Source organism: Lontra canadensis, unplaced genomic scaffold, assembly GCF_010015895.1.
Source record: "Lontra canadensis isolate GAN:19392208 unplaced genomic scaffold, GSC_riverotter_1.0 scaffold137, whole genome shotgun sequence".
NCBI lineage: Eukaryota > Metazoa > Chordata > Mammalia > Carnivora > Mustelidae > Lontra > Lontra canadensis.
The window spans coordinates 2306030-2328521 of NW_022631131.1; the positions used below are offsets into that span (position 1 = coordinate 2306030).

The 22492-nt window shown below is 49.3% G+C and overlaps 1 protein-coding gene across 2 annotated transcripts; it reads right to left on the reverse strand.

The window, feature by feature from the left end:
• Positions 1-2281: 2281 nt before the first annotated feature.
• RAD51D (RAD51 paralog D) lies at positions 2282-21313 on the reverse strand. 2 transcript variants are annotated; one of them, XM_032843229.1, is made up of 10 exons: positions 21166-21313; positions 20764-20825; positions 20449-20567; positions 11368-11449; positions 10981-11115; positions 10365-10460; positions 6068-6158; positions 5873-5943; positions 2917-3081; positions 2282-2750 (listed from the first exon to the last, which is right to left on the reverse strand). In XM_032843229.1, exons 1-10 carry the CDS (start codon positions 21299-21301, stop codon positions 2655-2657), a joined length of 1053 nt encoding a protein of 350 aa, XP_032699120.1. In that variant the 5' UTR covers positions 21302-21313; the 3' UTR covers positions 2282-2654. The 2 variants fall into 2 exon arrangements, with proteins under 2 accessions (XP_032699120.1, XP_032699121.1); XM_032843230.1 differs by having other exon boundaries at positions 20732-20825; positions 21166-21269.
• Between the last annotated feature and the right edge of the window lie 1179 nt (positions 21314-22492).

A 22492-nucleotide genomic window follows, 5' to 3' on the forward strand; every position in this document is an offset into this window, starting at 1 on the left:
ACATCAGCTCTGTGCTCAGCGGGGAGCCTGCTTTCCCCTCTCTCTCTGCCTGCCTCTCTGCCTACTTGTGATCTCTCTGTCAAATAAGTAAATAAAATCTTTTTTAAAAACATGGATCTTGGGATGCCTAGGTGGCTCAGTGGGTTAAAGCCTCTGCCTTCAGCTTGGGTCATGATCCCGGAGTCCTGGGATCGAGCCCCGCATCAGGCTCTCTGCTCAGCAGGGAACCTGCTTCCTCCTCTCTCTCTGCCTGCCTCTCTGCCTACTTGTGATCTGTCTCTGATGTCAAATAAATAAAGTCTTTAAAAAAAAATTAATCTTGAGCTCATGGGCAGACAAGTGCACAGGAAGATGAGTGGTAGTGAGGGGTTATGATGTCTATCTAGACCATATCTGACGCATAAGGGAGGATGTCAGGGTGAGTGTGCACCAGACACTGAGGCAGACACATAAGCAAAGGGAGCAAGAGGCACTTGGAAAGGAGAGCCAGCCTGGCCCGAGGCCTCTGAGGGGAACTGCTCAGGGCAGGGTGCCCCAAATGGCATCTGCAGAGGCAGCAGGCAGTGCAAGAGAAAGCTCTGGTCTGAGAAAAAGGTCCGAGGAGGAAGCAAGCTATGAGGGACAAGGTCCTGCAGGAATGTCACAGGTGGTCTGGAGCAGCAGTGAATGGGGCAACTTCCCATGGTCAGCAAGGCCACCTGAGTGATGGCCGTGGCCCCCTGAGCTGGAGTTAGCACCCTGTGGGAAGAGAGCTGTGCAGATGGAAACTAAAGGCAGCCCAGAGACCCAAAGGGTCCTGGCTTGAGGATCGGGAGTCCTGGGTGCTGGCTGCTGTTTCACCACCCCGGGGACTGTCACTTCAACTCTTTGGGCCTCAGTTTCCCTTTCTGCTAAGTGATCATGGCCACGTGATCTTTACTTACAGGCCTCTGAAACCCCATTATTGCAGGGTCCCGACTCCCTGCATACAGGGAACACAACAGATCTGCCCAGGCCAGAGAGGGCAACCGGGCTCCACCTCAAGCACATGTTGCTCGAGTGCCATGTGGAGAAAACCCGCAAAACACTCCGACTTCCACAGAAAAAGACGGCTGGGGAGACTGGAGACCCTCCCCCCGACAGAGGCTCAAAATGCCCAAAAGGTGGGCGTGGCAGGGATCTGCCATCCCTTACTTGTACTGTTTCCTACGGTGGTTGCGGAAATCCGCCAACCCCTCACAGAATGAGGAGATGAAGACTTGTTTCTCCTGGGGTCCTTTCTGCAGCCAGCAGGGCCAGCCTCCCCCCATTCGTAGGCTCCCCTCCCCTGTCCTCCTGCAGGCGGATACCCTGGAGCCCGTCTGCTGCTTGCTCAGATCCTCCCTGCTTCCGGCCTCTGTTTCTGCTATGTTCATCGTCTTCATGTCCTATCTTCCTCCTGGAACTCTGACACCCCGCCCCTTCCTGCAGCCAAGACACAACTAATTAATCACGACAGGCTCTCTCACCGAGAAAGGCGACCTTCCTCTAAAAAATGTGGTCAGTAAACAATTCCGATCATTTCTCTACTTTGCCTTTTATTATTCTTTCCCTGGTGTCCTCCTCTTCCCCCACCCCCCAGCCAGGGATGCAGCTCTCAGATGGATGGCCACAGTGCCGCTAACAGACAGGGGGGTTATTTCATAGACTAGGGCACCAGGCTGTGGTACAGCTGGCAGGAAGAGAAGGGTAATTATAGTGCATCTCGGAGCCACCGGCAATGAATTTCTGCATAAAGGACTAGATTTGCCATGTATTATTTACGCCAGCATCAATTTTCCCAGCTGGCTCTATTTACTGTGCAAATTCTCTCCTGTCTGTTTATGGGCAAGGCCATGGTTCAGCACCTCTGGCTACTCTATACTGTGGAGGGGCCCTACAGGGCACCATGCATAATAAACAAGTAGCTGGGTTCACCAGGGTCACATTCTCCCTTCCTGTTAAATTATATCCCTGCGACTGCAGCAAGTTCCCAGTCTCACCTAGTCACGGTGATGCACGCAGGTGCGTGAAACCAAATCAGCAAGAGGAAAAAAAGGAAGAACCATTCTTTGGAACCTCACTGGGGGAAACTGAAAAACACCCTTCTGGGGAGAAATCAGGTGGCTCTGGGGCTCAGGGAATTTCCTGTTTGTATTTTTAAGGGCAGGACATAGATAAAGAAGGGCTTTGCTTTTGCAAGGTCACTTGTACCCGAAACTAAAAGACAACGCTAGGGGAAAGGGATGTCCATCTTACAGATGGAAAAACAGAGACAAAAAAAAAGAGAGAGAGAGCAGCAGAGGCTTCTGGGCTCAGTCACTGCATGAGGATGGAACGCGGGTACCATGGTGACACAAAGGGTTCTGTCTGGTCTCTAGCAGGCCTCTTCACAGAGGCCGGAGGCCAGGGTGAACTCAGCTCCCATGGAAACATACATGATAGAAACAAGGAAGAAAACCTGGGACCGGCATGAGTTTCTGGGTCCTTCCAACACAGCGTCCTCTCTTGCCACAGAAAGAGAGGCTGAGGAAACAGAGATGTCTCCTCCGCCCAGCCCGAGAGCTTCTCCTACAGTCCCAAGTGTTGGGTGACCGTGAACAGCAGCTGCTAGCGTGCACAGAGGTGGGGTGCTTGATGTCCCCGGCTTTTCCCAATCAACAGCACAGTCCTATCTGATCTCCCTGGGATGCTGGGCTCTGCTCTGGAGGCCCCCAGGTCCCAATGTCTACCACCTCCTGGAAACCTGTTGGCTAGAAAAAGACAGGAGGGAAGGGTAAGTTTTTGAGTTAAGCAACTGGAGCGGGCAGCCTCTTTGGTTGCCGGGTCCCAGCATCCAAGAATCCCTCCGTGAGACATCTGGGCACACAAACACCCTCAAGGGCCCAGATTCCTGGCTTTCCCCTGAGGCCGGCTCACCAAACGGGGAGATTTGGTCAGACGTGCCCTGCGCCAACTGCCCGATGCTCCTGCTCCTTCCTCAATGTCCAGGAGAATCCGGGTGCTGGGTACAAAGCTCCAGGAGCGTCCAAGGGCAGGTTTGAGATCCCCACTGTCCCTGTCTCGGGTCATGTGGTTGGTCACCTAAGGCAAAAAGCAGCAAAGACTTCCAGATCGATCATGCTGGTTTAGAGGTTATCTGTTCCTGCTGCTTCATTCTACAAGTGGGAAACTGAGGCCCAACACAGAGAAAGGACTTCCCCCGGGTTCCCTGAGTTACTGACAGCGGATCTGGAACTAGAACCCCGGGTCCTCACTAGTGCTCCACTCTTTCCATGAAATTACCACGCATCAGGCTTGACTCCAGCAGAAAGTCATGGGCCACGGGTTTGGGAATAAGCAGCACTGTCTGCGCTTTGCTGGAGGGAAGGGATGGGTGGGCTCGCACCTCCTACACCCCCAACCCAGTGGACAGGCATTCTGAGACTACATCCACCCAGCCCTTGTGGCATCTGTATGTAGGGGGTCGTGGGAGCTTTGAAAGGGAGGTCATAATCTGGTCAGTCAGTTCTCCTCTGCCCAGCATAGCCATAGGTGGGCAACCGGAGCCTCACGGCATCCTCTTGATGACAGTCTCCCCACCGGCACCCCCAGCGGGGGCAGGGGGTTGCAGCTTGTTCATCACTGAGTCCCCACTGCCTAAGCTAGGGCCACAAGCAGGTGATCATACACAGCCTGAAGTCAGGAGAGGGAGGCCCTGGGACTCAACTTAAGAACTAAAAGAGGGGCGCCTGGGTGGCTCAGTGGGTTAAAGCCTCTGCCTTAGGCTCGGGTCATGATCTCCAGGTCCTGGGATCGAGCCCCGCATCAGGCTCTCTGCTCAGCGGGGAGCCTGCTTCCCCCCCCTCCCGTCTCTCTGCCTGCCTCTCTGCCTACTTGTGATCTGTCAAATAAATAAATAAAATCTTCAAAAAAAAACACCCAAACTAAAAGAACACTGCTGGTGGGTGTACAAATTAGTATAACCTTCTTGGAAATTTGGCGATATCATATCTACACACTTAAAAATGTATGTATTTTGGGGATGCCTGGGGGCGCTCAGGTGGTTAAGCATCTGTTTTTGGCTCAGGATGTGATCTGAGGGTCCTGGGATTGAGTCCCGCATCAAGCTCTCTGCTCAGCAGGGAGTCTGCTTCTCCCTCTCCCTCTGCCCACCCCCCACCCCCCAACTCGTGCACTCTCTCTCTCTCTGGTTCTCTTTCTCTCAAATAAATAAATAAAATATTTAAAAAAAATTAAATTAGTTAAAAAATGTGGTTATCCCTGACTCTGTAATTATACTTTTAGGAGTCTGAGAAAATAATATGAAATGTACAAATAATTTGGGTATCAGGGTGTTCACTGGAGTTTTACTTAAACATTTATTTATTTATTTTAGAGAGAGTGAGTGTGTGAGCAGGGCTGAGGGGTAGAGGGAGAGGGAGAATCTAAAGCTGACTCCCTGCTGAGCATAGAGCCCAATGTGGGGCTCAATCTCACGACCCCAAGATCATGACCTGAGCCGAAATCAAGAGTCTAATGCTTAATCGGCTGAGCCGCCAGGCACCCCAGAATTTTACTTAAAATAGAGGAAAACCAGGAGTGCCTGGGTACTCAGTTGGTTAAGCATCTGCCTTCAGCTCAGGTCATGTTCCCAGGGTCCAGGTATCAAGTCCCACATCAGGCACCCGGCTCAGTGGGGAGCCTGTCTCTCCCTTTCCCTCTGCCTGCTGCTCCCCCTGCTTGTGCTCTCTCTCTGTCAAATAAATAAATAAAATCTTTTTTAAAAATTACAAAATTAAAATTAAGAAAATAAAAGAGGAAAACCGGTAACACACTACAGGCTCACAATCAGGAAACAGACCATTATGGGACACCAGGGGTTGGCAAACTACTCCTGACACACCAACTGTGGCCCCAAAATTATTTCTGAAAGTCAAGTTTGGCTGGAACATAGCCATGCCCTCTGTTTAGGGACTGTCTGTGGTGGTTCTCATGCAACCTTGGTGGAGCAGAGTAGCTGTGATGGAAACCATATGGCCACAAAGCCTCGACTGTTTACTCTCCGACCCTTTACAGAAAAGTTTGCTGACCCCTGTAACACAGGTATTAAATAAAATATGTAACTGCTAAAAATGGCATTCTTAAAGCATCTATTTAAAGACAGGGAAATGGAATGAGATGAGGTTTTTTTTTTTTTTTTTTTTTTTCTTAAAACAAGCTTACAGTTTAATTGGAAAGCTGGTTAAAAGTATATGTATATATGGCAGAAAAAAGGTCCTATGGAGATACATAAAAATATTAATATGTTTTCTGTGGATATGGAGACTTACTACAAATTTGACTCCTATATTTAACTATTTTTTACCCTATGAGAAGCATACAGACTTTTTAAACAGTCTCCAGTAAGCAGAAAAGTTTACCTTGAAAGCACAACATTCCTTTCTATGAAGCACTGGAAAAGGCAAAAGTATTGGGACAGAAACAGGATTAGTGGCTGTCTGGGGCTTGGGGACCTTTTTGGATGACCAAATATTCTAGATCTTGATTGTGCCTTGTAACAAGATGCATACCTTAGTATCCGTTAGCCAAACTTCATATGAGGAAAAAGTCTCTGTGTGTGGATTATTCCTCAATAAACCTGTCTTAGAGTAAGAAGAAAACCAAGACTGTCCCTGACCCCTTGGCTATTTATGTCTGATCCCGTCCCAGTCTAGGGCTCTAGATGGCCCAGGGAAGTTGGGCTAAGATCCAGTCCTAAAGGACCATGCTGGGGGTTAAGCTGGCATTTAAGGAAAGTAAACAGCTGGAACTAGAAATCAAATTCATGTCCCCCCCTCGGCAAAGCCCAGGGAGCAGAGATAAGACGAGCAAGCCATCAAGTGCACTTCCTCACCATCACTGCCACGCCCAGGTCCCGGGCCAGGGTCTTCAGCTCTCGAGCCAGCTGCACCATCAAGGCCAAACCTGGAGAAGGAGAAGCAGAGGGCGAGGGCAGCAGGGCACCTGGGATTGGGCTGATCGGGGACTGGATTTCAAAGGTGGGAGGCTAGATGACGTCCCGGACCCTGGGCTCTGCCGCACCTCTTACCTTCCCTCTGCTGACCTCCCAGAAGTGGGGAGACCACCGCAGTGACTGAGTCCACAACCACCACCTTCACAGTCGCTGAGGCGCTGCTCACCTGGGGAGAAGCAAATGCCATAAACCAGTTGGCCTCTAGAGAGGGTCCATCATAGAGCAAGCTTGCTCCTCTATCAGACACGGGTAAGAAATAAGTTCTCCAACCCCAAATATAACTGTGCAGGCCTCATGGAATTTCAGTAAGGTCTTTTTCCCCTATCTCCGTTTGTAGGTATAATGGATTTTACTGAAGACTTGGGTGGATAGAGGGAGTTTAAATCACAGGACATCACAGATACACCAAAATAATTAAATTTGAAAAATCCCTAATCCAAGTTCTCTGGCCCCAGTCATGAATTTTCTTTATTTCTTTTCTTTGTTTAAGGTATTTTTAAAGTAATCTCTACACCCAACATGGGGCTTGAACTCACAGCCTTGAGATCAAGAGTCGCATGTAATACCCATGGAGACAGCCAGGCTCCCAGCCCTGTATTATTTTTTTAAGATTTTTTTTTCCCTAAAGATTTTACTTATCTATTAATTTACTTGCTTACTTATTTACTTATTAGAGAGAGAGTGAGCCCATGGATAGGGGAAGGAGAAAGAGAGAGGGAGAAGGACAAGCAGACTCCACACTGAATGCAGAGCCCAATGCAGGGCCGTGTCCCACAACCCTGAGATCACAACCTGAGCCGAAATCAGGAGATGGATGTTCAACCAACTGAGTCACTTAGGTGCCCCAAGAATTCTTTTTAAAGCAGGCTCTACACCTAGTGTGGAGCCAAATGCGGGGCTTGAACTCAGGACCCTGAGATCAAGACCTGAGGTGAGATCAAGAGTGGGACATTTGGGATGCTTGGGAACTCGGTTAAGCAGCCGGCTCTTGATTTCAGCTCAGGTCATGATCTCGGGGTCCTGGGATCTAGCCCCACATTGGAGTCCCTGCTCAGTGGAGATGCTCTGGGATCTTCTGTCTCTCTCTCCCCCGCCCCTCTCCCCAATTGTTCTCTCTTGCACACTCTCTCTCACAAATAAATCAATCTTAAAACAAAACAAAAAAAAAGGAGTGGGATACTTAACCGACTGAGCCACCCAGGCACCCCCAGTCCTGAATTTGCTTAGCAGCCGTCTCTCTCATGGCCAGCCTCCCCCACCATCATCTTGCCAGGCTCCTCCTTTCCCTCTTCTGCTTACTTCCCTAATTTCCAACTTCCTGTGCTGAAGGGGTTAGCCTTCTCTTTACTTCAGTCTCCTTCTAGATCATGCTTCTAGGCCTCATCTTCCGCATTTCAAGCAGTTCCAAATACAGATTATATAGAGAGCCATCTCTTAAAACTACCATCTTTTTCTCCACACACGCATAAGCATCATCCTAGTTTCTTGTACCTAATCTCCCTTACTCTGTATTATCCAAGTCATTTGCTGCTTCTGTTTCCACAACTTTCTTTCTCACTTCATGCTGCCCAGATTGTGGTTATTCACCATATCTGGTCTTTTGCATGTTTTCCTTCATCGTCCAGTTACTGACTCTCAGCCATCCGCTCATCTAGGAGAGGATGGCTGAAAGGAAGAGAAGCTAAAACAGAAATCAGCTTAGCTCTTCCTCAGTCTGAGAGAGCAGGTTAAAATCTCTGGCTAAAATGCGGACAGCCAGGCTTTCACTGCTGGTAACTATGGAGCTATCAGGTCATCCGTGGGGGACAGACCCTAAAGCAGCCCCTTGACCTCCACCTCCAGGTGTTTGAGCCCTTGTGTAATCCCCTCCTCCAAGTGCAGGCGAGTCCTGTGGCTGGCTTCTGACTAATACAGTGTCAGAGGTGCTGGACTGTCTTGATGAGTCTATGCCTCATGGCAAAGGACATTGCTCCCAAGATTACATTATGTAACATGAAACTACATGTTCCATTTTGCTCTCACTTTTTTGTTTTTTTAAAATTTAAGTTATTTGAGGGAGAAGGAAAGAGAGTGAGAGCGTAAGTGAGGGGAGGAGCAAAGGGAGTGGGAGAAACAGACTCCCCAAGGAACACAGAGCCCAGTGAGGGGCTCGATCCCAGGACCCTGAGATCACTACCTGAGCTGAAGTCAGAGGCTTAACCGACTGGGTCACCCACGCGCCCCTTGCTCTCATTCTTGTGCTGTTTTGATGAAGCAAGTGGGCATGCTGTGAACTGCCTATGGAAAGGGCCACAGGGCAGAGAACAGTGGGAGCCTGGACAACTGCCAACAAGACACTGAACCCACTAGAAATGAGTCCTAGTGACAACCCCAGTGAACTGGTATGCGGATTCTTCCCCAGTTGTGTCTTCAGATAAGAGCACAGTTCAGGGCGCCTATGTGGCTCAGTCGGTTAAGCATCTGCCTTCAGCTCAGGTCATGATCCCAGGGTCCTGGGATCAAGCCCTGCATTGGGCTCCCTGCTTGGCGGGAAGTCTGCTTCTCCCTCTCCCATTCCCCCTGTTTCTGTTCCCTTTCTCGCTGTGGCTCTCTGTCAAATAAATAAATAAAATCTTTAAAAAAAATTTTTTTTTAAAGATTTTATTTATTTATTTGACAGAGATCACAAGTAGGCAGAGAGGCAGGCAGAGAGAGAGAGAGAGAGGAGGAGGAAGCAGGCTCCCCGCTGAGCAGAGAGCCCAATGTGGGGCTCGATCCCAGGACTCTGGGATCATGACCTGAGCTGAAGGCAGAGGCTTTAACCCACCGAGCCACCCAGGCGCCCCCCAAAAAAATTTTTTTTTTTAAAAGAACACAGCCTGGCTGCCATCTTGATTACAGACTATAAAGATCCTAAGCAGAAGCCCCAGCTAGGCTATGCCCAGACTCATAACTCATGGAAACTGTGAGGTAATAAGTGTGTTAAGTCATTATGTTTGTGATAACTTGTTATGCAATAACAGAATATAAACTATCCTAATGGTCTTCCAGTAAAAAAGCACAAGTCATTTGACCTGGGAGTTGAGAGATTTAGTTCTTATCCTAATTATGCAGTGACTTTGAGCAACTTACTAAACTTCTCTGGTCCTCATTCTCCTCATCCCCAGAAATGAGAGGGTTGGATTAGATCAGGGCTACTTGACTTCATGTCTCAACACACATGGGTCATAATAAGCTACTGCTCCTACGGCAAGTTTCTGTTCAACTATTAAGTGTTCCAAAGTTTGTAAAAATCATTACTTTACATACCATCCCAGGTATGCCCATAGGAACATGTAACCCTTTGGGGTCAGAGAAAGTTTAACATGAATTGAGCTATTCTAAGACGTCTTTCTTTTCTTTTCTTTTTTTTTTTTTTTTTAAGATTTTTATTTATTTATTTGACAGAGATCACACGTAGGCAGAGAGAGTGGAATGGAAGCAGGCTCCCTGCTGAGCAGAGAGCCCATTGCAGGGCTCAATCCCAGGACCCTGAGATCACGACCCAAGCTGAAGGCAGAGGCTCTAACCCACTGAGCCACCTAGGCGCCCCTCCAAGATGTCTTTCTAAATCTAATAGCCTATAAATCAGTGCACCAAATCCTGTCTAGGCACCCAGCAGGTGTAAGGGGGTACCAACCCAAATGCCTCTCTAAGCCCCTCTTCCTTGTTAACAGGATTCTGGATGTGTTCAGGTAGAGGGCAGAAATCTGACATCATGGAAGGTGGGCCCAACCCCTAGTCTAAGATACACACAAAACTCTGTTTTGGCCAACAAGACATAAGGCGAAGTCTACTAGTGGGTTCTGGAGAAAGATTTTTCTTTCCTGATAAAACGGAAGAAGGCAGAAAAAGGGGCCATCTATTACTGCCCCGAATATGGGTGTTGATGTGGGAAGACATGATGCCTACAGCTATAGCAGCCATTTTGCAGTTATAACGGGGAAGAGCAAGAGAATCAGACATACCAGCCTAGAGCCCTGATACCACGGACCTGCCCATTCCAGACTCATGTGAGGTAATTAAATGTCCTCAAGGTTCAAGTGCCTGTCATTCAGCCTCTCTTACTTGAGGTGAAAGTAATCCTTGCTGATCCAGGGAGGATGAATGCAGAAATGAATATGACTTGATCCTTGCATCAAGGGTCTTACTGTTCAGTGGGGATAGGCAGGAAAACAGTGAGGCACTCAGGAATGGATTAAGCACACAGGAATCCCACCCTGGCAGTGGCAGGCACAGCTAGAGTCACCAGATAGCACATCTGCTTTGCCAGTCTGTCCTAGGCCACCTGCCCCCTGGCAGATAGCCTCCCGCAAGCTAGGTGAAGCAGGGAGGGACAGAACAACAGGCTCACCTGCTGGGACACGGCGCCTCGGAAGTCCTGCAGCACAGCCAACATCTGGAAGACGTCAAACGCACGCACCACCTGGATCCTCTGGAGGGCTCCTGCCTAAGGACGTGGAAAGGTGAAGAAGGGGCTTTGGATAAGAGGGAGCAGGGGCTCAAGCAAGATAAAGAGGGATTTTAAAGCTGAACAAGAAACCTAGACATAGGGACTCCAGTCCAAGCTAGCAAATGGGCTCGGTCTCCTGGGCCGGTTCTCACGGTGGTGGCAGCCTGGGTGCTGCGCTGTAAAGCCAAGTCAGAGTTCAGGGTCAAAGTATGGCAGGTCTGGTTAGGAATGTCTGCCATGCAAGAAATGGGAAGGAAACACAGATGCTGTGTGCTTGCCAGCCCTGAATTAGGGTGTGCAAGGAGCTGGGTCACCTGGAAGATCAGTGTGGGGACCATCCATGCTGGGATAATGTCCTAACGGGACACTTGAAGAATACAGGAAGAATTAATAGAACAGCGTGGTTTCAAAGCCAGAAATGACTGTTCGTCCAAATGCCCAAAATTCAGGCAACATAAGGGATAATGAGGTCTTTCTGTATCAGAACCTTGAAGGAACTCAAGCCTCCTGCCCTGACCTGCTCCTCCTCGTCTGGGGTCCTGGCCTGAAGTAGCTGGAGGATACGGGAGGCTGTCAGTCCTCCGTTGGAATCAATGTACAGAACATTCTGCTGCAGGCTGTAGGCCACATTTGCAGCCACACGAAGACACACCTGAAGAGATGAGGCATTGGGAGAATGTGAGCCCCCAAAGAGGGCCCAGAATGGGAATTCCCCCCACCAAATCCTGTCCAGATCCCACTGACGCGAATGGGCCAAGCTCAAGTTCAAGCCACTCCTCACCACCTATCTTCTCTCTGAATCACAAGTACATTGGCAGAAGCTCCCCCAGGGATCCAGAGCGATGCACCCACCTTCCCACCTCCCCCGTCTCCACGTCCTCCCAGCTGCTGGCTGCCCACGTACCTGGGTTTTGCCACTACCTGGGCCTCCTACAATCTCAGTCACTTCTCCAGTGTAGAGACCGGCATCAAGCAGTTTGTCCAGGCTGATGAAAGAGGAGGAAGAGAATCAACGCAGCAGACTGGAGGGAACAGAGGGGAATAGGAACCAAGAAGAAAAAGCAAGACATTGCTTCCCAAGCCTGGGTTCTGTCCAGAGATGGTCTGAACATCCCTAGGGAAAGAGGGCACAGGTACAAGCTCTGCCTTGGGTCCCTCCTCATCCATTCGCTCTCAGCCGGAAGATCACTCCGCTCTCCACAGAGGTCTCTGCCATCCCAGTAAAGGGTCCTCCTTCCATTCTGGATCTTAATCCCTTAAGGGTTTCCTTGATAGCATTTCCCATAATTTGTCATTATTTATTTGTTATGATATTTACTTATTAAAGATCTTTACTTATTTATTTGAAAGAGAAAAAGAGCAAGAGATGGGGTGGAGCGTGGAGAGAAGCAGACACCCAAAGAGCAGGGAGCCCACTGTGGGGCTCAATCCCAGGACCCTGGAATCATGACCCAAGGCAAAGGCAGACACTTAACCTACTGAGCCACCCAGGTGCCCCTGTCTTTTTTTTTTTTTTTAAGATTTTATTTATTTGACAGACAGAGATCACAAGTAGGCAGAGAGGCAGGCAGAGAGAGAGGAGGAAGCAGGCTCCCTGCTGAGCAGAGAGCTCGATGCGGGGCTCGATCCCAGGATCCTGGGATCATGACCTGAGCCGAAGGCAGAGGCTTTAACCCACTGAGCCACCCAGGCGCCCAACCCCCTGTCATTTTAAAAATTTTTTGAAATAATTATAGATTCATAGGAAGTTACCAAAAAAAAAAAAAGAAAAGAAAAGAAAAGATTGTACAGGGAGGTCCCATGTACCCTTCCCCTCCCTTTCCTTAATGGTGACCTCTTGTACTGCACAACATTGCAAGCCAACCACAGTGCAATCAACAGAGCTTATCCAGACTTCCCGTATTCCGTGTATGTGTGTATGTGTACGGTTCTAAGCAATCTTTTTTTTTTTAAAGATGTTATTTATTTATTTATTTGACACAGAGAGATCACAAGTAGGCAGAGAGGCGGGGGAAGCGGGGCTCAATCCCGGACCCTGAGATCATGACCTGAGCCAAAGGCAGAGGCTTAACTGACTGAGCCACCCAGGCACCCCAGTTCTATGCAATCTTATCACACATGTATGTTCATGCAACGACCGCAAGCAAGATACAGAGTATTTCCATCACTACATGTCTCCCCTGCCCACCCTGCTATAGCTACACCCCTCCATCCCACCCTGAATCCCCGGCAACCACCCATCTGTTCTCTACCTCTGTCATGATGTTATTTCAAGAATGTTACGTGCACAGAACCACACTGCATGTAGCCGTTGTGGCTGGCTTCTTTCCCTCAGCATCATTCCCTTGAGATCTGTCCATGTTGCTGTTTCCATAGCTGTTGTTTTTTATCGCTGAGAAGCAGCCCATGGTACAGACACACCAAGTTTATTCAACCATAGAAGTCTGTTTTGGCTGCTTCCAGGTTGGGGCAATTGTGAATCAAATCGCTGTGATCATTTGTGTACAGGTTTTTGTGTAAACCTGTTTTTATTTCTCTGGAATAAATGCCTAAGGGGCGCCTGGGTGGCTCAGTGGGTTAAGCCTCTGCCTTCAGCTCAGGTCATGGTCTCAGGGTCCTGGGATCAAGCTCCAAATCGGGCTCTCTGCTCAGCAGGGAGCCTGCTTCCCTTCCTCTCTCTCTGCCTGCCTCTCTGCCTACTTGTGATCTCTGTCTGTCAAATAAATAAAATCTTTAAAAAGAAAGATACCTTTTATAAATAAATAAATAAATAAATGTCTAAGACTACAACTGCCAGAGGGCACCTGGCTGGCTCAGTCACTGGGGCCTGGGACTCTCGATCTCAGGGCTGGAAGTTCGAGCCCCATGTTGGGCGTAGAGATTACATAAAAATAAAATATTTAGGGGGTGTCTGGGTGGCTCAGTCGATTAAGTGTCCCAACTCTTGATTTTGGGTCAGGTCATGACCTCAGGTTTGTCAGACTGAGCCCAGCATAGGGCTCCGTGTTGGGTATGGAGTCTGCTTAAGATTCTCTCTCCCTGGGTGCCTGGGTGTCTAGGTCGGTTAAGCATCTGCCTTCAGCTCAGGTCATGATCTTGGGGCCCTGGGATTTAGCCCCACATAGGGCTCCCTGCTCTGTGGGGAGCCTGCTTCTCCCTCTCCCTCTGCCAGTCCCATGGCTTGTGTTCTCTCTCTTTCTCTGTGTCAAATGGATAAATAAAATCTTAAAAACAAAAAAAAGATTCTCTTTCCCTCTGCACCTCTCCCCATCTCTAAAAATTAAAAAAACAAACAAAAAAAAAACAACTGTTGGGTTGTACAATAAGCACATGTTAATTTTCATTTCTTTTTTTAAATTTAAATTCAATTAATTAACATATAATGTAATACTTGTCTCAGCCGTACAGGTCTGTGATTCATCAGTTGTATATAATACCCAGTGCTCATTACAACACATACCCTCCCCGATGTCCATCACCCTGTTACCCCATTAGCCCCCCCGCATCCTCCAGCAACCCTTGGTTTCCTATGATTAAGAGTCTCTTATGGTTTGTCTCCCTGTCTGGTTTCATCTTGTCTTATTTCTTCCTCTCCTCCCCTATGATCCTCTGCCTTGTTTCTTAAATTCCACTTTTCAGTGAGATCATATAATTGTCTTTCCCTGATTGACTTATTTCTCTTAGCATAACATCCTCCAGCTCCATTCACATCATTGCAAATGGCAAGATTCCATTTTTTTTGATGGCTGCAGCACATGTTAATTTTATAAGAAACTATGAACTACTTCCCTGAGTGGCTATGCCACGTTACTATCCCACTAGCAATAAATGAGTAATCCAGTTTCTCCACATCCTTACCACCATTTGGTCTTGTCACCATTTTTTGGTGTGGCTATTCTGATAGGTATGTAGTTATATATCTCATGCTTTTTTTTTTTTAAGATTTTATTTATTTATTTGACAGACAGATCACAAGTAGGCAGAAAGGCAGGCAGAGAGAGAGAGGGAAGCAGACCCCCTGCTGAGCAGAGAGCCCGATGCGGGACTCGATCCCAGGACCCTAAGACCATGACCTGAGCCGAAGGCAGAGGCTTAACCCATTGAGCCACCCAGGTGCCCCTATCTCCTGCTTTTTTAAAAAGATTTTATTTATTCACTTTATTTTTGAGATTTTATTTATAAATATTTTATTTATTTATTTGACAGAGAGAGACATAGAGCAGGAACACAAGCGGGGGGGAGTGGGAGAAGCAGCAGCAGGCTTTCCGATGAACGGGGAGCCTGATGCAGGTCTCAATCCCATCATGACCTGAGCAGAAGGAAGACACTTAACGACTGAGCCACCCAGGCACCCCATGAGATTTTACTTATTTATCTGACAGAGAGACAGCGAGAGAGGGAACACGAGCAAGGGAAGTGGGAGAGGGATAAGCACGTTCTGCACTGAGCAGGGAGCCCAACGTGGGGCTCGATCCCCAGGACCCTGGGATCATGACCTGAGCTGAAGGCAGATGCTTAATCAACTGAGCCACCCAGGTGCCCCTTAAGAATTCTATATTCTAGATGGAAGTCCTTTGTGGCTTGCAAATATTTTCCCCACTCCACAGCTTGTCTTTTTCTCTTTTGCAGAGCAAAAGTTTTAATTCTGAATTCATCCTTAATTTTTTTTGATTAAAAATTTTATCTTTATTAATGACACTTTTGGTGTCAAGTCTAAGTACCCTTCACTTAGCCCTAGTTCTCAAAGATTTTCTTCCTTTTGTTCTAAAAGCTTGACAGTTTTAGGGTGCCTGCCTGGCTCAGCTTGAGGAACATGCAACTTGATCTCAGGGTTGTGAGTTTGAGCCCCCCATTAGGTATAAAGATTAAGATCTTTTTTTTCTTTTTAAGATTACTTAAGATCTTAAAAAAAATTCAGTTGGACGTATTTGTAGGTCTATTGCTAGGTTCTTTATGTGACTCTGCTGATTTATTTCTCTTTCACTTGGCTGATACCATATCTATCTTGATTACTTCTTTATAGTAAGAATGTTTGGCAGACTGAGTCCTCCAACTTTATTCTTTTTCAAAAATGTTTTAGCAATTCAAGGTCATTGGCTTTTTTTCCACGTAATTATTAGGATAAATCTTACTTTCACCAAAAAAAAAAAAAAAAGTCTGCTGGGACTTTGGTAGGTACTACATTATGTTTATAGGGCAATTTGGGGAGAATCGACATCTTTACTATGCTGAGTCTTTCAATCCATGAATACAGTTTGTCTCTCCATTTATTTGGGTCGTCTTTGATTTCTTTCATCAGCAAGTTTTAATTTTCAGCACACAGCTCCTATACCTGCTCTGTTACATTTAGACCTAAGTATTTCATTTTCTTCGGAGCAACTGTAAATGGTATTATGTTTTAATTTCCATTTCCACAGGTTTGTTTTGAGTATATAGAAACGCAATTGATTTTTATGTGCTGATCTTGTATCCTGCGGCCGTGCTGAATTCACTCCGTACTGGGGGTTGGTGATTATTTTCTATGTGCTTGTTTTTGTCTCTCTTCCCATTTGGCTCAGAGCACCCAGGGGCAAGGACATTGGCCCAATGCTAGAAATACAGGGGAGACACATTAAATGTTCCTAGAGAAACAAGTGGTAGAACAGTAGTATTTAGTTATTTGGTTCCTATATTGTCGACATTCTGGCCGTGGAAGCCTTTGGGTAAAGTCAAGACACAGCCAATTCCAAATCCAAGTTCTGTCCTCGAACCATCGCAAAAGAAAGGGGCCACTAACCACACTGCACTGCCCACCCAAATGTGGGCTGAAGCGGCTTCCCCTAAACCACACCCCATTACCAACAGCTCTGCGTTCTGGCCTCACGTATCCCTTCTCTAGCCCTGCAAACAGCTTCATGAGGTCTAGTACCCTAAACGGTTCTTGACGACCTCCCATGACCCTTCTGTGCATGCCAAACAGCACCTCAGGAATTGATTCCAATTCCAAGGACCCCATGATTGTAAGCACAGGTCCCTGCCAGTCAAATTGTTCCTGTCACCACTCCAGGCCTGTGGCTTCTCCCCTTGGGATCAGATAATCCCTAGCTCCAGCACAGCAGGGGTTCTCCTGGTGTGGTTCCCCAGACCAACATCAGCAGCACTAGGAACTGGCATGAAATGCAAACTCTCACCCACCTCCCGCCCCCCCACATCAGAAACTGGAGAATGTAGGAGTTTCAACAAGGCCTCTAGGTGGTATGGATGCGTTTCCACATTTGAAAACGACTAGGCTAGACTAGTGATTCCCGATCCTGCCTGCATATTAAAATCAGCAGAGCAGTTTTGAAAAAGAAGCTTGTAATTAGCGGTTCCCAAACCTGTCTGCACATTGGAATCACTGGGAACTTCAAACACTATTGATCCCTGTGTCCCATCCCCAGAGAATGTGATTTAATTGGTCTGTAAGAGGCATGACCTTTGAGGATGTTTAAAGATTCCCCAAATGATTCTTTTTTTTTAAGATTTTATTTTAAGATTTCATTTATTTATTTTTCGGGGGAGGAGCAGACTTCCCGCAGAGGAGGAAGCCTGACTCAGGACTCAATCCCAGGACCCCAGGATCGTTACCTGAGGTGAAGGCAGATGCTTAACCAACTGAGCCACCCAAGTGCCCCTAAGATTTTATTTTTAAGTAATCTCTACACCCAGCATGGGGCTTGAACTCACAGCCCCAAGATCAAAAGTCACACACTCTACTGACTGAGCCAGGCAGACACCCCTCCCCAAGTGATTCCATTGTGTGGACAAGTTTGGGAACCATTGGCCTAGAGTCAGAATGGGTGGGACCCAGGCATAAATATTTCTTTTTTTTTTTTTTTTTTTAAGATTTTATCTATTTATACAACAGAGATCACAAATAGGCAGAGAGAGAGAGGAGAGAGAGAGAGGAGGAAGCAGGCTCTCCACTGAGCAGAGAGCACGACATGGGACCCGATCCCAGGACCCTGACACCACGACCCAAGCTGAAGGCAGAGGCCTAGCCACTGAGCCACCCAGGCGCCCCGGCATAAATATTTTTTAACCGCCCAGATGATTCTAATGTGTAGCCTGGCCTAACCCACTGGCGTTGACTCTCCAAACAAAAATCGACCTCATTCTTGGCTGTGAGGACGCTGCAGAAGGAATTCCCAAATCCCCCTCACCTGTATTCCTGTGTCACTTCTCCTACTGCCCAGAGGACCACTATCGATCACCTCTAACTCAGTGGAGAGACAACCCCTCCCGCCCCCCACCCCACCTGCCTTGTGCAGCAAAACCACTGGGTCTTACCACCTGCTTTGAATATAAACGATTTCTGGGACTGATCCTTTGGAATTGGCTTTTAGTTTTTTGTCTTTTGTTTTTTTTGGCCATTCATTCCAACATAGCCTAAGTACTCCCTATTTCCTGAAGGCCTTCCTCTAAAATGAGGGAGATACAGGAGCGCCTGGGTTTCTCAACTGGTTGAGCATCTGCCTTCACCTCAGGTCATGATCCCAGGGTCCCGGGATGGAGCCCCACATCGGGCTCCTTGCTCAGTGCGGAAGCCTGCTTCTTCCCTTCCCTCCATCTGCAGCTCTCCCTGCTTGTGCTCACTCACTCTCTCTGTGTCAAATAAATAAAATCTAAAAGAAAGAAAGAAGAAGGAAAGAAGGAAGGAAGGAAGAAGGCAGGCAGGCAGGCGTTTAAAAAAATAAGTAAATAAAATGAGGGAGATACGGAGATGAACGAGACATAGCTCCAGCTTTCACAGAACCATTTCTCTCCACCAGTCGATATAACTTCCTGCAAGGTACACTTCACACTCTAGGGTCCTTGTAAAGACTCACAGTGCACACCAGGCTCTGAGATGACCCACTATGAAAAAGCTCGTTTACTTTGAGTGAATGAATTATTTCTGAAATGTCTATGTAACTCCCTACCTACCTTTCAAAAAAGTTACATCCGTCCAGTGTCCATGGAACACTGAGAGCCAGGCTGGAAACTAGCGCCTCATCTGACTCTTCACACCTACATCCCACCAGCTAGTAAGGCATTTCACACCTCTTCTACACCTCTCCTGCATGTTACCTGCCCTGGATCGGACTCACAGGCCCCAGCACTGCCATCTCCCTCAGACTCTCTCCCACAGGCCTCCCCCGTCCAGTCTGCCCTGCACACCTCTGCCCTGTGCCGACAGCTCCCTGCTCATTCCGGCCTCCCACTAGGAGAGAGGCAACAGGGCAGGCGAGGCAGAGTCAGGAGCGTGACAGATATAACCCCAAGCGCCTGGCCTCCCACTTACTAGCCAAGAGAACTTAAGCAAGCACTTAACCTGAGCCTCAGTTTCCTCATCTTTTCAATGGCTGAATTTGACTGTCACTCGCTCATTGGTGGTTGGAGAAAAAAAATGAAATCATGTGCTGCAAAGCACGAGCTCAGGGCCAGGTTCTCCGTAGGCGCTCAGAGAGGGCCTGCCTCCCCCACAGAGCTTTCTGGAACCACTCTGATTTCCCTTGCATTGACCCACTATGGCCGCAATCCTGCCCCCTTACCCCTGGACTGCTCATTAAGTGCTTCCTCTGCCTATGTTGGCTTTCATAAGCTCGCCAAGCCCCCGGAGACAGGTCTGCTTCCGGTTTATCAGTCCCTCCTTCTGCTGCCACCACACACACTTCCACCCCTCTCCTGCTCACCTGCTCCTTTTTTTTTTTTTTTTTAAAGATTTTATTTACTTACATGACAGAAAGAGAGATCACAAGTAGGCAGAGAGGCAGGCAGAGAGAGAGGGGAAAGCAGGCTCCCTGCCGAGCAGAGAGCCCCACGTGGGGCTCGATCCCAGGACCCCGGGACCATGACCTGAGCCGAAGGCAGAGGTTTAACCCACTGAGCCACCCAGGCGCCCCTCACCTGCTCTTCTATCTACCCGCTAGACCCCACGCTCATGAAGCTCAGGAACTGTGCCAGACTTGTACACCCATCATGTGCACATATCTGGCACCTAGTAGACAAAGGGTGTGTTTGATGGGGTAAGACCCGGCCCCCCATCCGGGAAAAGCAAGCCCCATGCTGCGTGAACCTTGCCAGGAGAACGTGTCAGGGGAACATCAAGGGCCAAACCAATCCAGAGACCTTGCTGGTGGCAGAGTTCCTCATCAACTTCCGCACACACAGGCTGGGAAAGAGGTCAGACTCCCTTGGCGGGAAACTGGCTGTTGTCTTCCAATGCTTTCCCTCTCCCAACAACACAGCAGAATTGAAGTCCTCCCCCATGAAAACTCTCTTGGCCCCTCTTGCTGCTGAGTGTGGGGAACGCATCCAGTTCTGATCGAGTATCCTAGGGCTGCTCCCGCCCCCGCACTCCTCACCCCTCCAACCTCTTGGGCTAAACTCAAGTTTGGTTAATAATCACTAACGCGCAGGGTCACTGAGGAGATTATGTAACTTAATGTCCATGGCCGGTACCCAGGAGGCACTCAGTGTGTTATCAGTCCTGCCACATTCTCCTGCCCTGTCCTTAAGTGAAGTGGGAGGCAGGGCCAGACCAGAGTTGTTCTGATCTCTTGAATAATAATGAAATACTGACATCTTGTGTTATAGAATAGTGGTTCTCCATCAGAAGCAACTTTGCTTGGGTTCATCTGGCAACATCTGAAGATGTTTTTAGTTGACACATCATGGGGAGAAGACAGGTACAACTGATGTCTTAGTCAACACAGGCCAGGGATGTGGCCATAAACCCTATAATGCACATGACAGACCCCTCTTACCCCCACCCCAAACAAGTAATTACAAATCCCAAAATGTTAGAGGAGTGTGAAGTCGAGAAACGCTGTTATAGGGTAAGAGAAGTTCTGACCATTGGTCCATGCTGCCCCCACCACTGCTTGAAAAACTCTGCTCTCTCTAGATTCAGGCATAAGGGGCCACAGTGGAGGCAGTCCTGTCCTCCAGCCTCTCACCTTCCTCTCCAAGTACACATACAAACCTTTGGATGCCAGTGGACAGGATGGCAGTGGAAGTCTTCAGTTCCTCGTACAGATCAGCGCCATTGCAGGGGAAGGCTGAGAATTGGGCCAGCAACACCCTTCTCAGGGCAACCAGGGCCTGCGGAAGGGGCAGGGGCAACTCAGGGTGGGGTTGGGGACGCTTCTCAGCAATGGCCGGCCAGAGGAGGGGGCATCCCAGGGTCTCATTCGCTCCCCCACCCTACTTATCAACCTAGGGGAACCCTTGGCTCCTTTGGCTCGGGGGTGAGCATCTGGACTCACCCAGCTTTGGAGCGTGGAGATGGGCAGCTCACCTTGTAAGACAAGGCACATTTCTGGGCTACGTCCTCTAGGTCTGCGGAAACCAGGTCCACGACTGAAAACAAGACCCAAGCGGCTGACTGGTAGGAAGGGAGGCCCGGTCTTTCCACACTTAGCTTTTCGGCTACCTAAAGCGGAGTGACGGTTCTATCTCGGGACAGGATGTCCCAGGCGGTCTCGGTAAAAGCACAGAGACGTGGGGTCCTGGCGAGGCGCCCAGCACCTGCGTAGGGGTTCTGCCCTCCCCGGGGGGCTCGGATGGTCCTCCTCCCGCCTTCCCGCCTCTCCCGAGAGGTGCGGGACAGAGCGCCGAGGGGACGGCCCCTCCCGGGTCAACCGGTGCGGGACACGCCCCGTCCGCGCTGGGCCCAGCTGGGTGGCGCGCACGCGGTCACCTGTCCTGATCCCGCGGGTCCTCAGTTGCCCGACCGTGTCCTGGGTGAGGCCCGGGCACAACCCGGCCCTGAGCACGCCCATGTTCCCTGGGGGTCCCGGGGGCGCCGCGCTCGGGGATGCTTGTCCCGGGGGCATCCGCCGGGCTCTCTCCTCATGCCCCGTGGTGCCTCTGTCCCGAGCTGCCGCGGGGGACGGTGCCGAGAGGGCGGCCCCGGCCGGTTCTCTGCGCCTCCGCCCCGCCGCGCTTCCGCCTTCCGGGCGCCAAGGACCGGCCTGCAGCGCCATCTGCTGGCCGCGTGGCGACAGAGCGGCTGGGGCGGAGCCGCGCGCAGGCCCGAGCCACGCCACGCCCCCAGCCTTTTCGAGCCGGCGTCCCCCAGCGCCCAGCTCCCCGCCCGCCTCGCCCGGCACCCGGCGCCCGCAGCCGCCTCCCCCAGCCTCCCCCGGCGCGCGCGGAGACCGTGTTGTGCGCCTCTCGGCGTACGCTTCTGTTCTAAACGCTGGGCGGCGGAGGTCGACCAGACGGAACATCTGTGCGCTGCGACGCCTACCTGTTAGGGACGAGGATAGAGAAGAGGAATCAAAGATACCGGGTAATTACAGATTGGATGGCAGGTGCTAAGAAGCAGCAGAGCGCAGAGAGGGCATCTGCGTCTCTATTTTCGAAGGAAAGAAACAACATTATTTTTTGGGTGATTGGCAACAACAAAAGCCCTGTTGATTTGGAACATAAAAAATATGATTTGGCATTTTTAGATGTCCTTTGCTTTGCCACGTCCTCTGTAAGACATAACACAACTTTGCAGGGTTACCTCCTCATGATCCAGCGAGGCGAGGCCGGTGCTGGTTTGTCCCCATTTCACAGAGGCAGAAACTGAGGCTCCACCAGGTGACGTCACTTGCCAGAGCTTACAGAACCTGTCCGTGCAGAGCCGGACTTAGAGTGGACAAATCCACATCTGAACGCCCCGAAGTTGTATGTAGGTTTTCCTACAGTACGGTGGTTTTCTTGCACACAAAAAAATGTCTGGCCCATATTTGTGTTCCTCTGCGGCACCCACCGTTGTCACTCAACACATGAAAACACTTGGGGTAAGGATGTGGCACATTTTGAGTTCTAGCAGTAAAACCTGGCTGTATGTCGCCTGTGAACCCCATGAGCCATCTGGACTTTCCCTTTGCCTAGGACACAGTGGGGGTTTGCTGCCTAGGATTTCGGGATATAGAGCCTCAGCATCCTACAGACAAAGTCCTCCACTCCCAGAGACCCATTTCAGTCCCGCTTGTTTCCCAGGAACCCTGCCGCCTCCCACCACACCCAGGAGC

Coding starts and splice junctions, on each gene's coding strand:
- RAD51D (XM_032843229.1), bottom strand. CDS start 21,301: ATGCCCCCGGGACAAGCATCCCCGAGCGCGGCGCCCCCGGGACCCCCA. Junction 20,568..20,763: donor AATGTGCCTTGTCTTACAAG/GTGAGCTGCCCA, acceptor CCCCTTCCGCAG/GCCCTGGTTGCCCTGAGAAG. Junction 5,944..6,067: donor GGGAGGTCAGCAGAGGGAAG/GTAAGAGGTGCG, acceptor CTCCTTCTCCAG/GTTTGGCCTTGATGGTGCAG.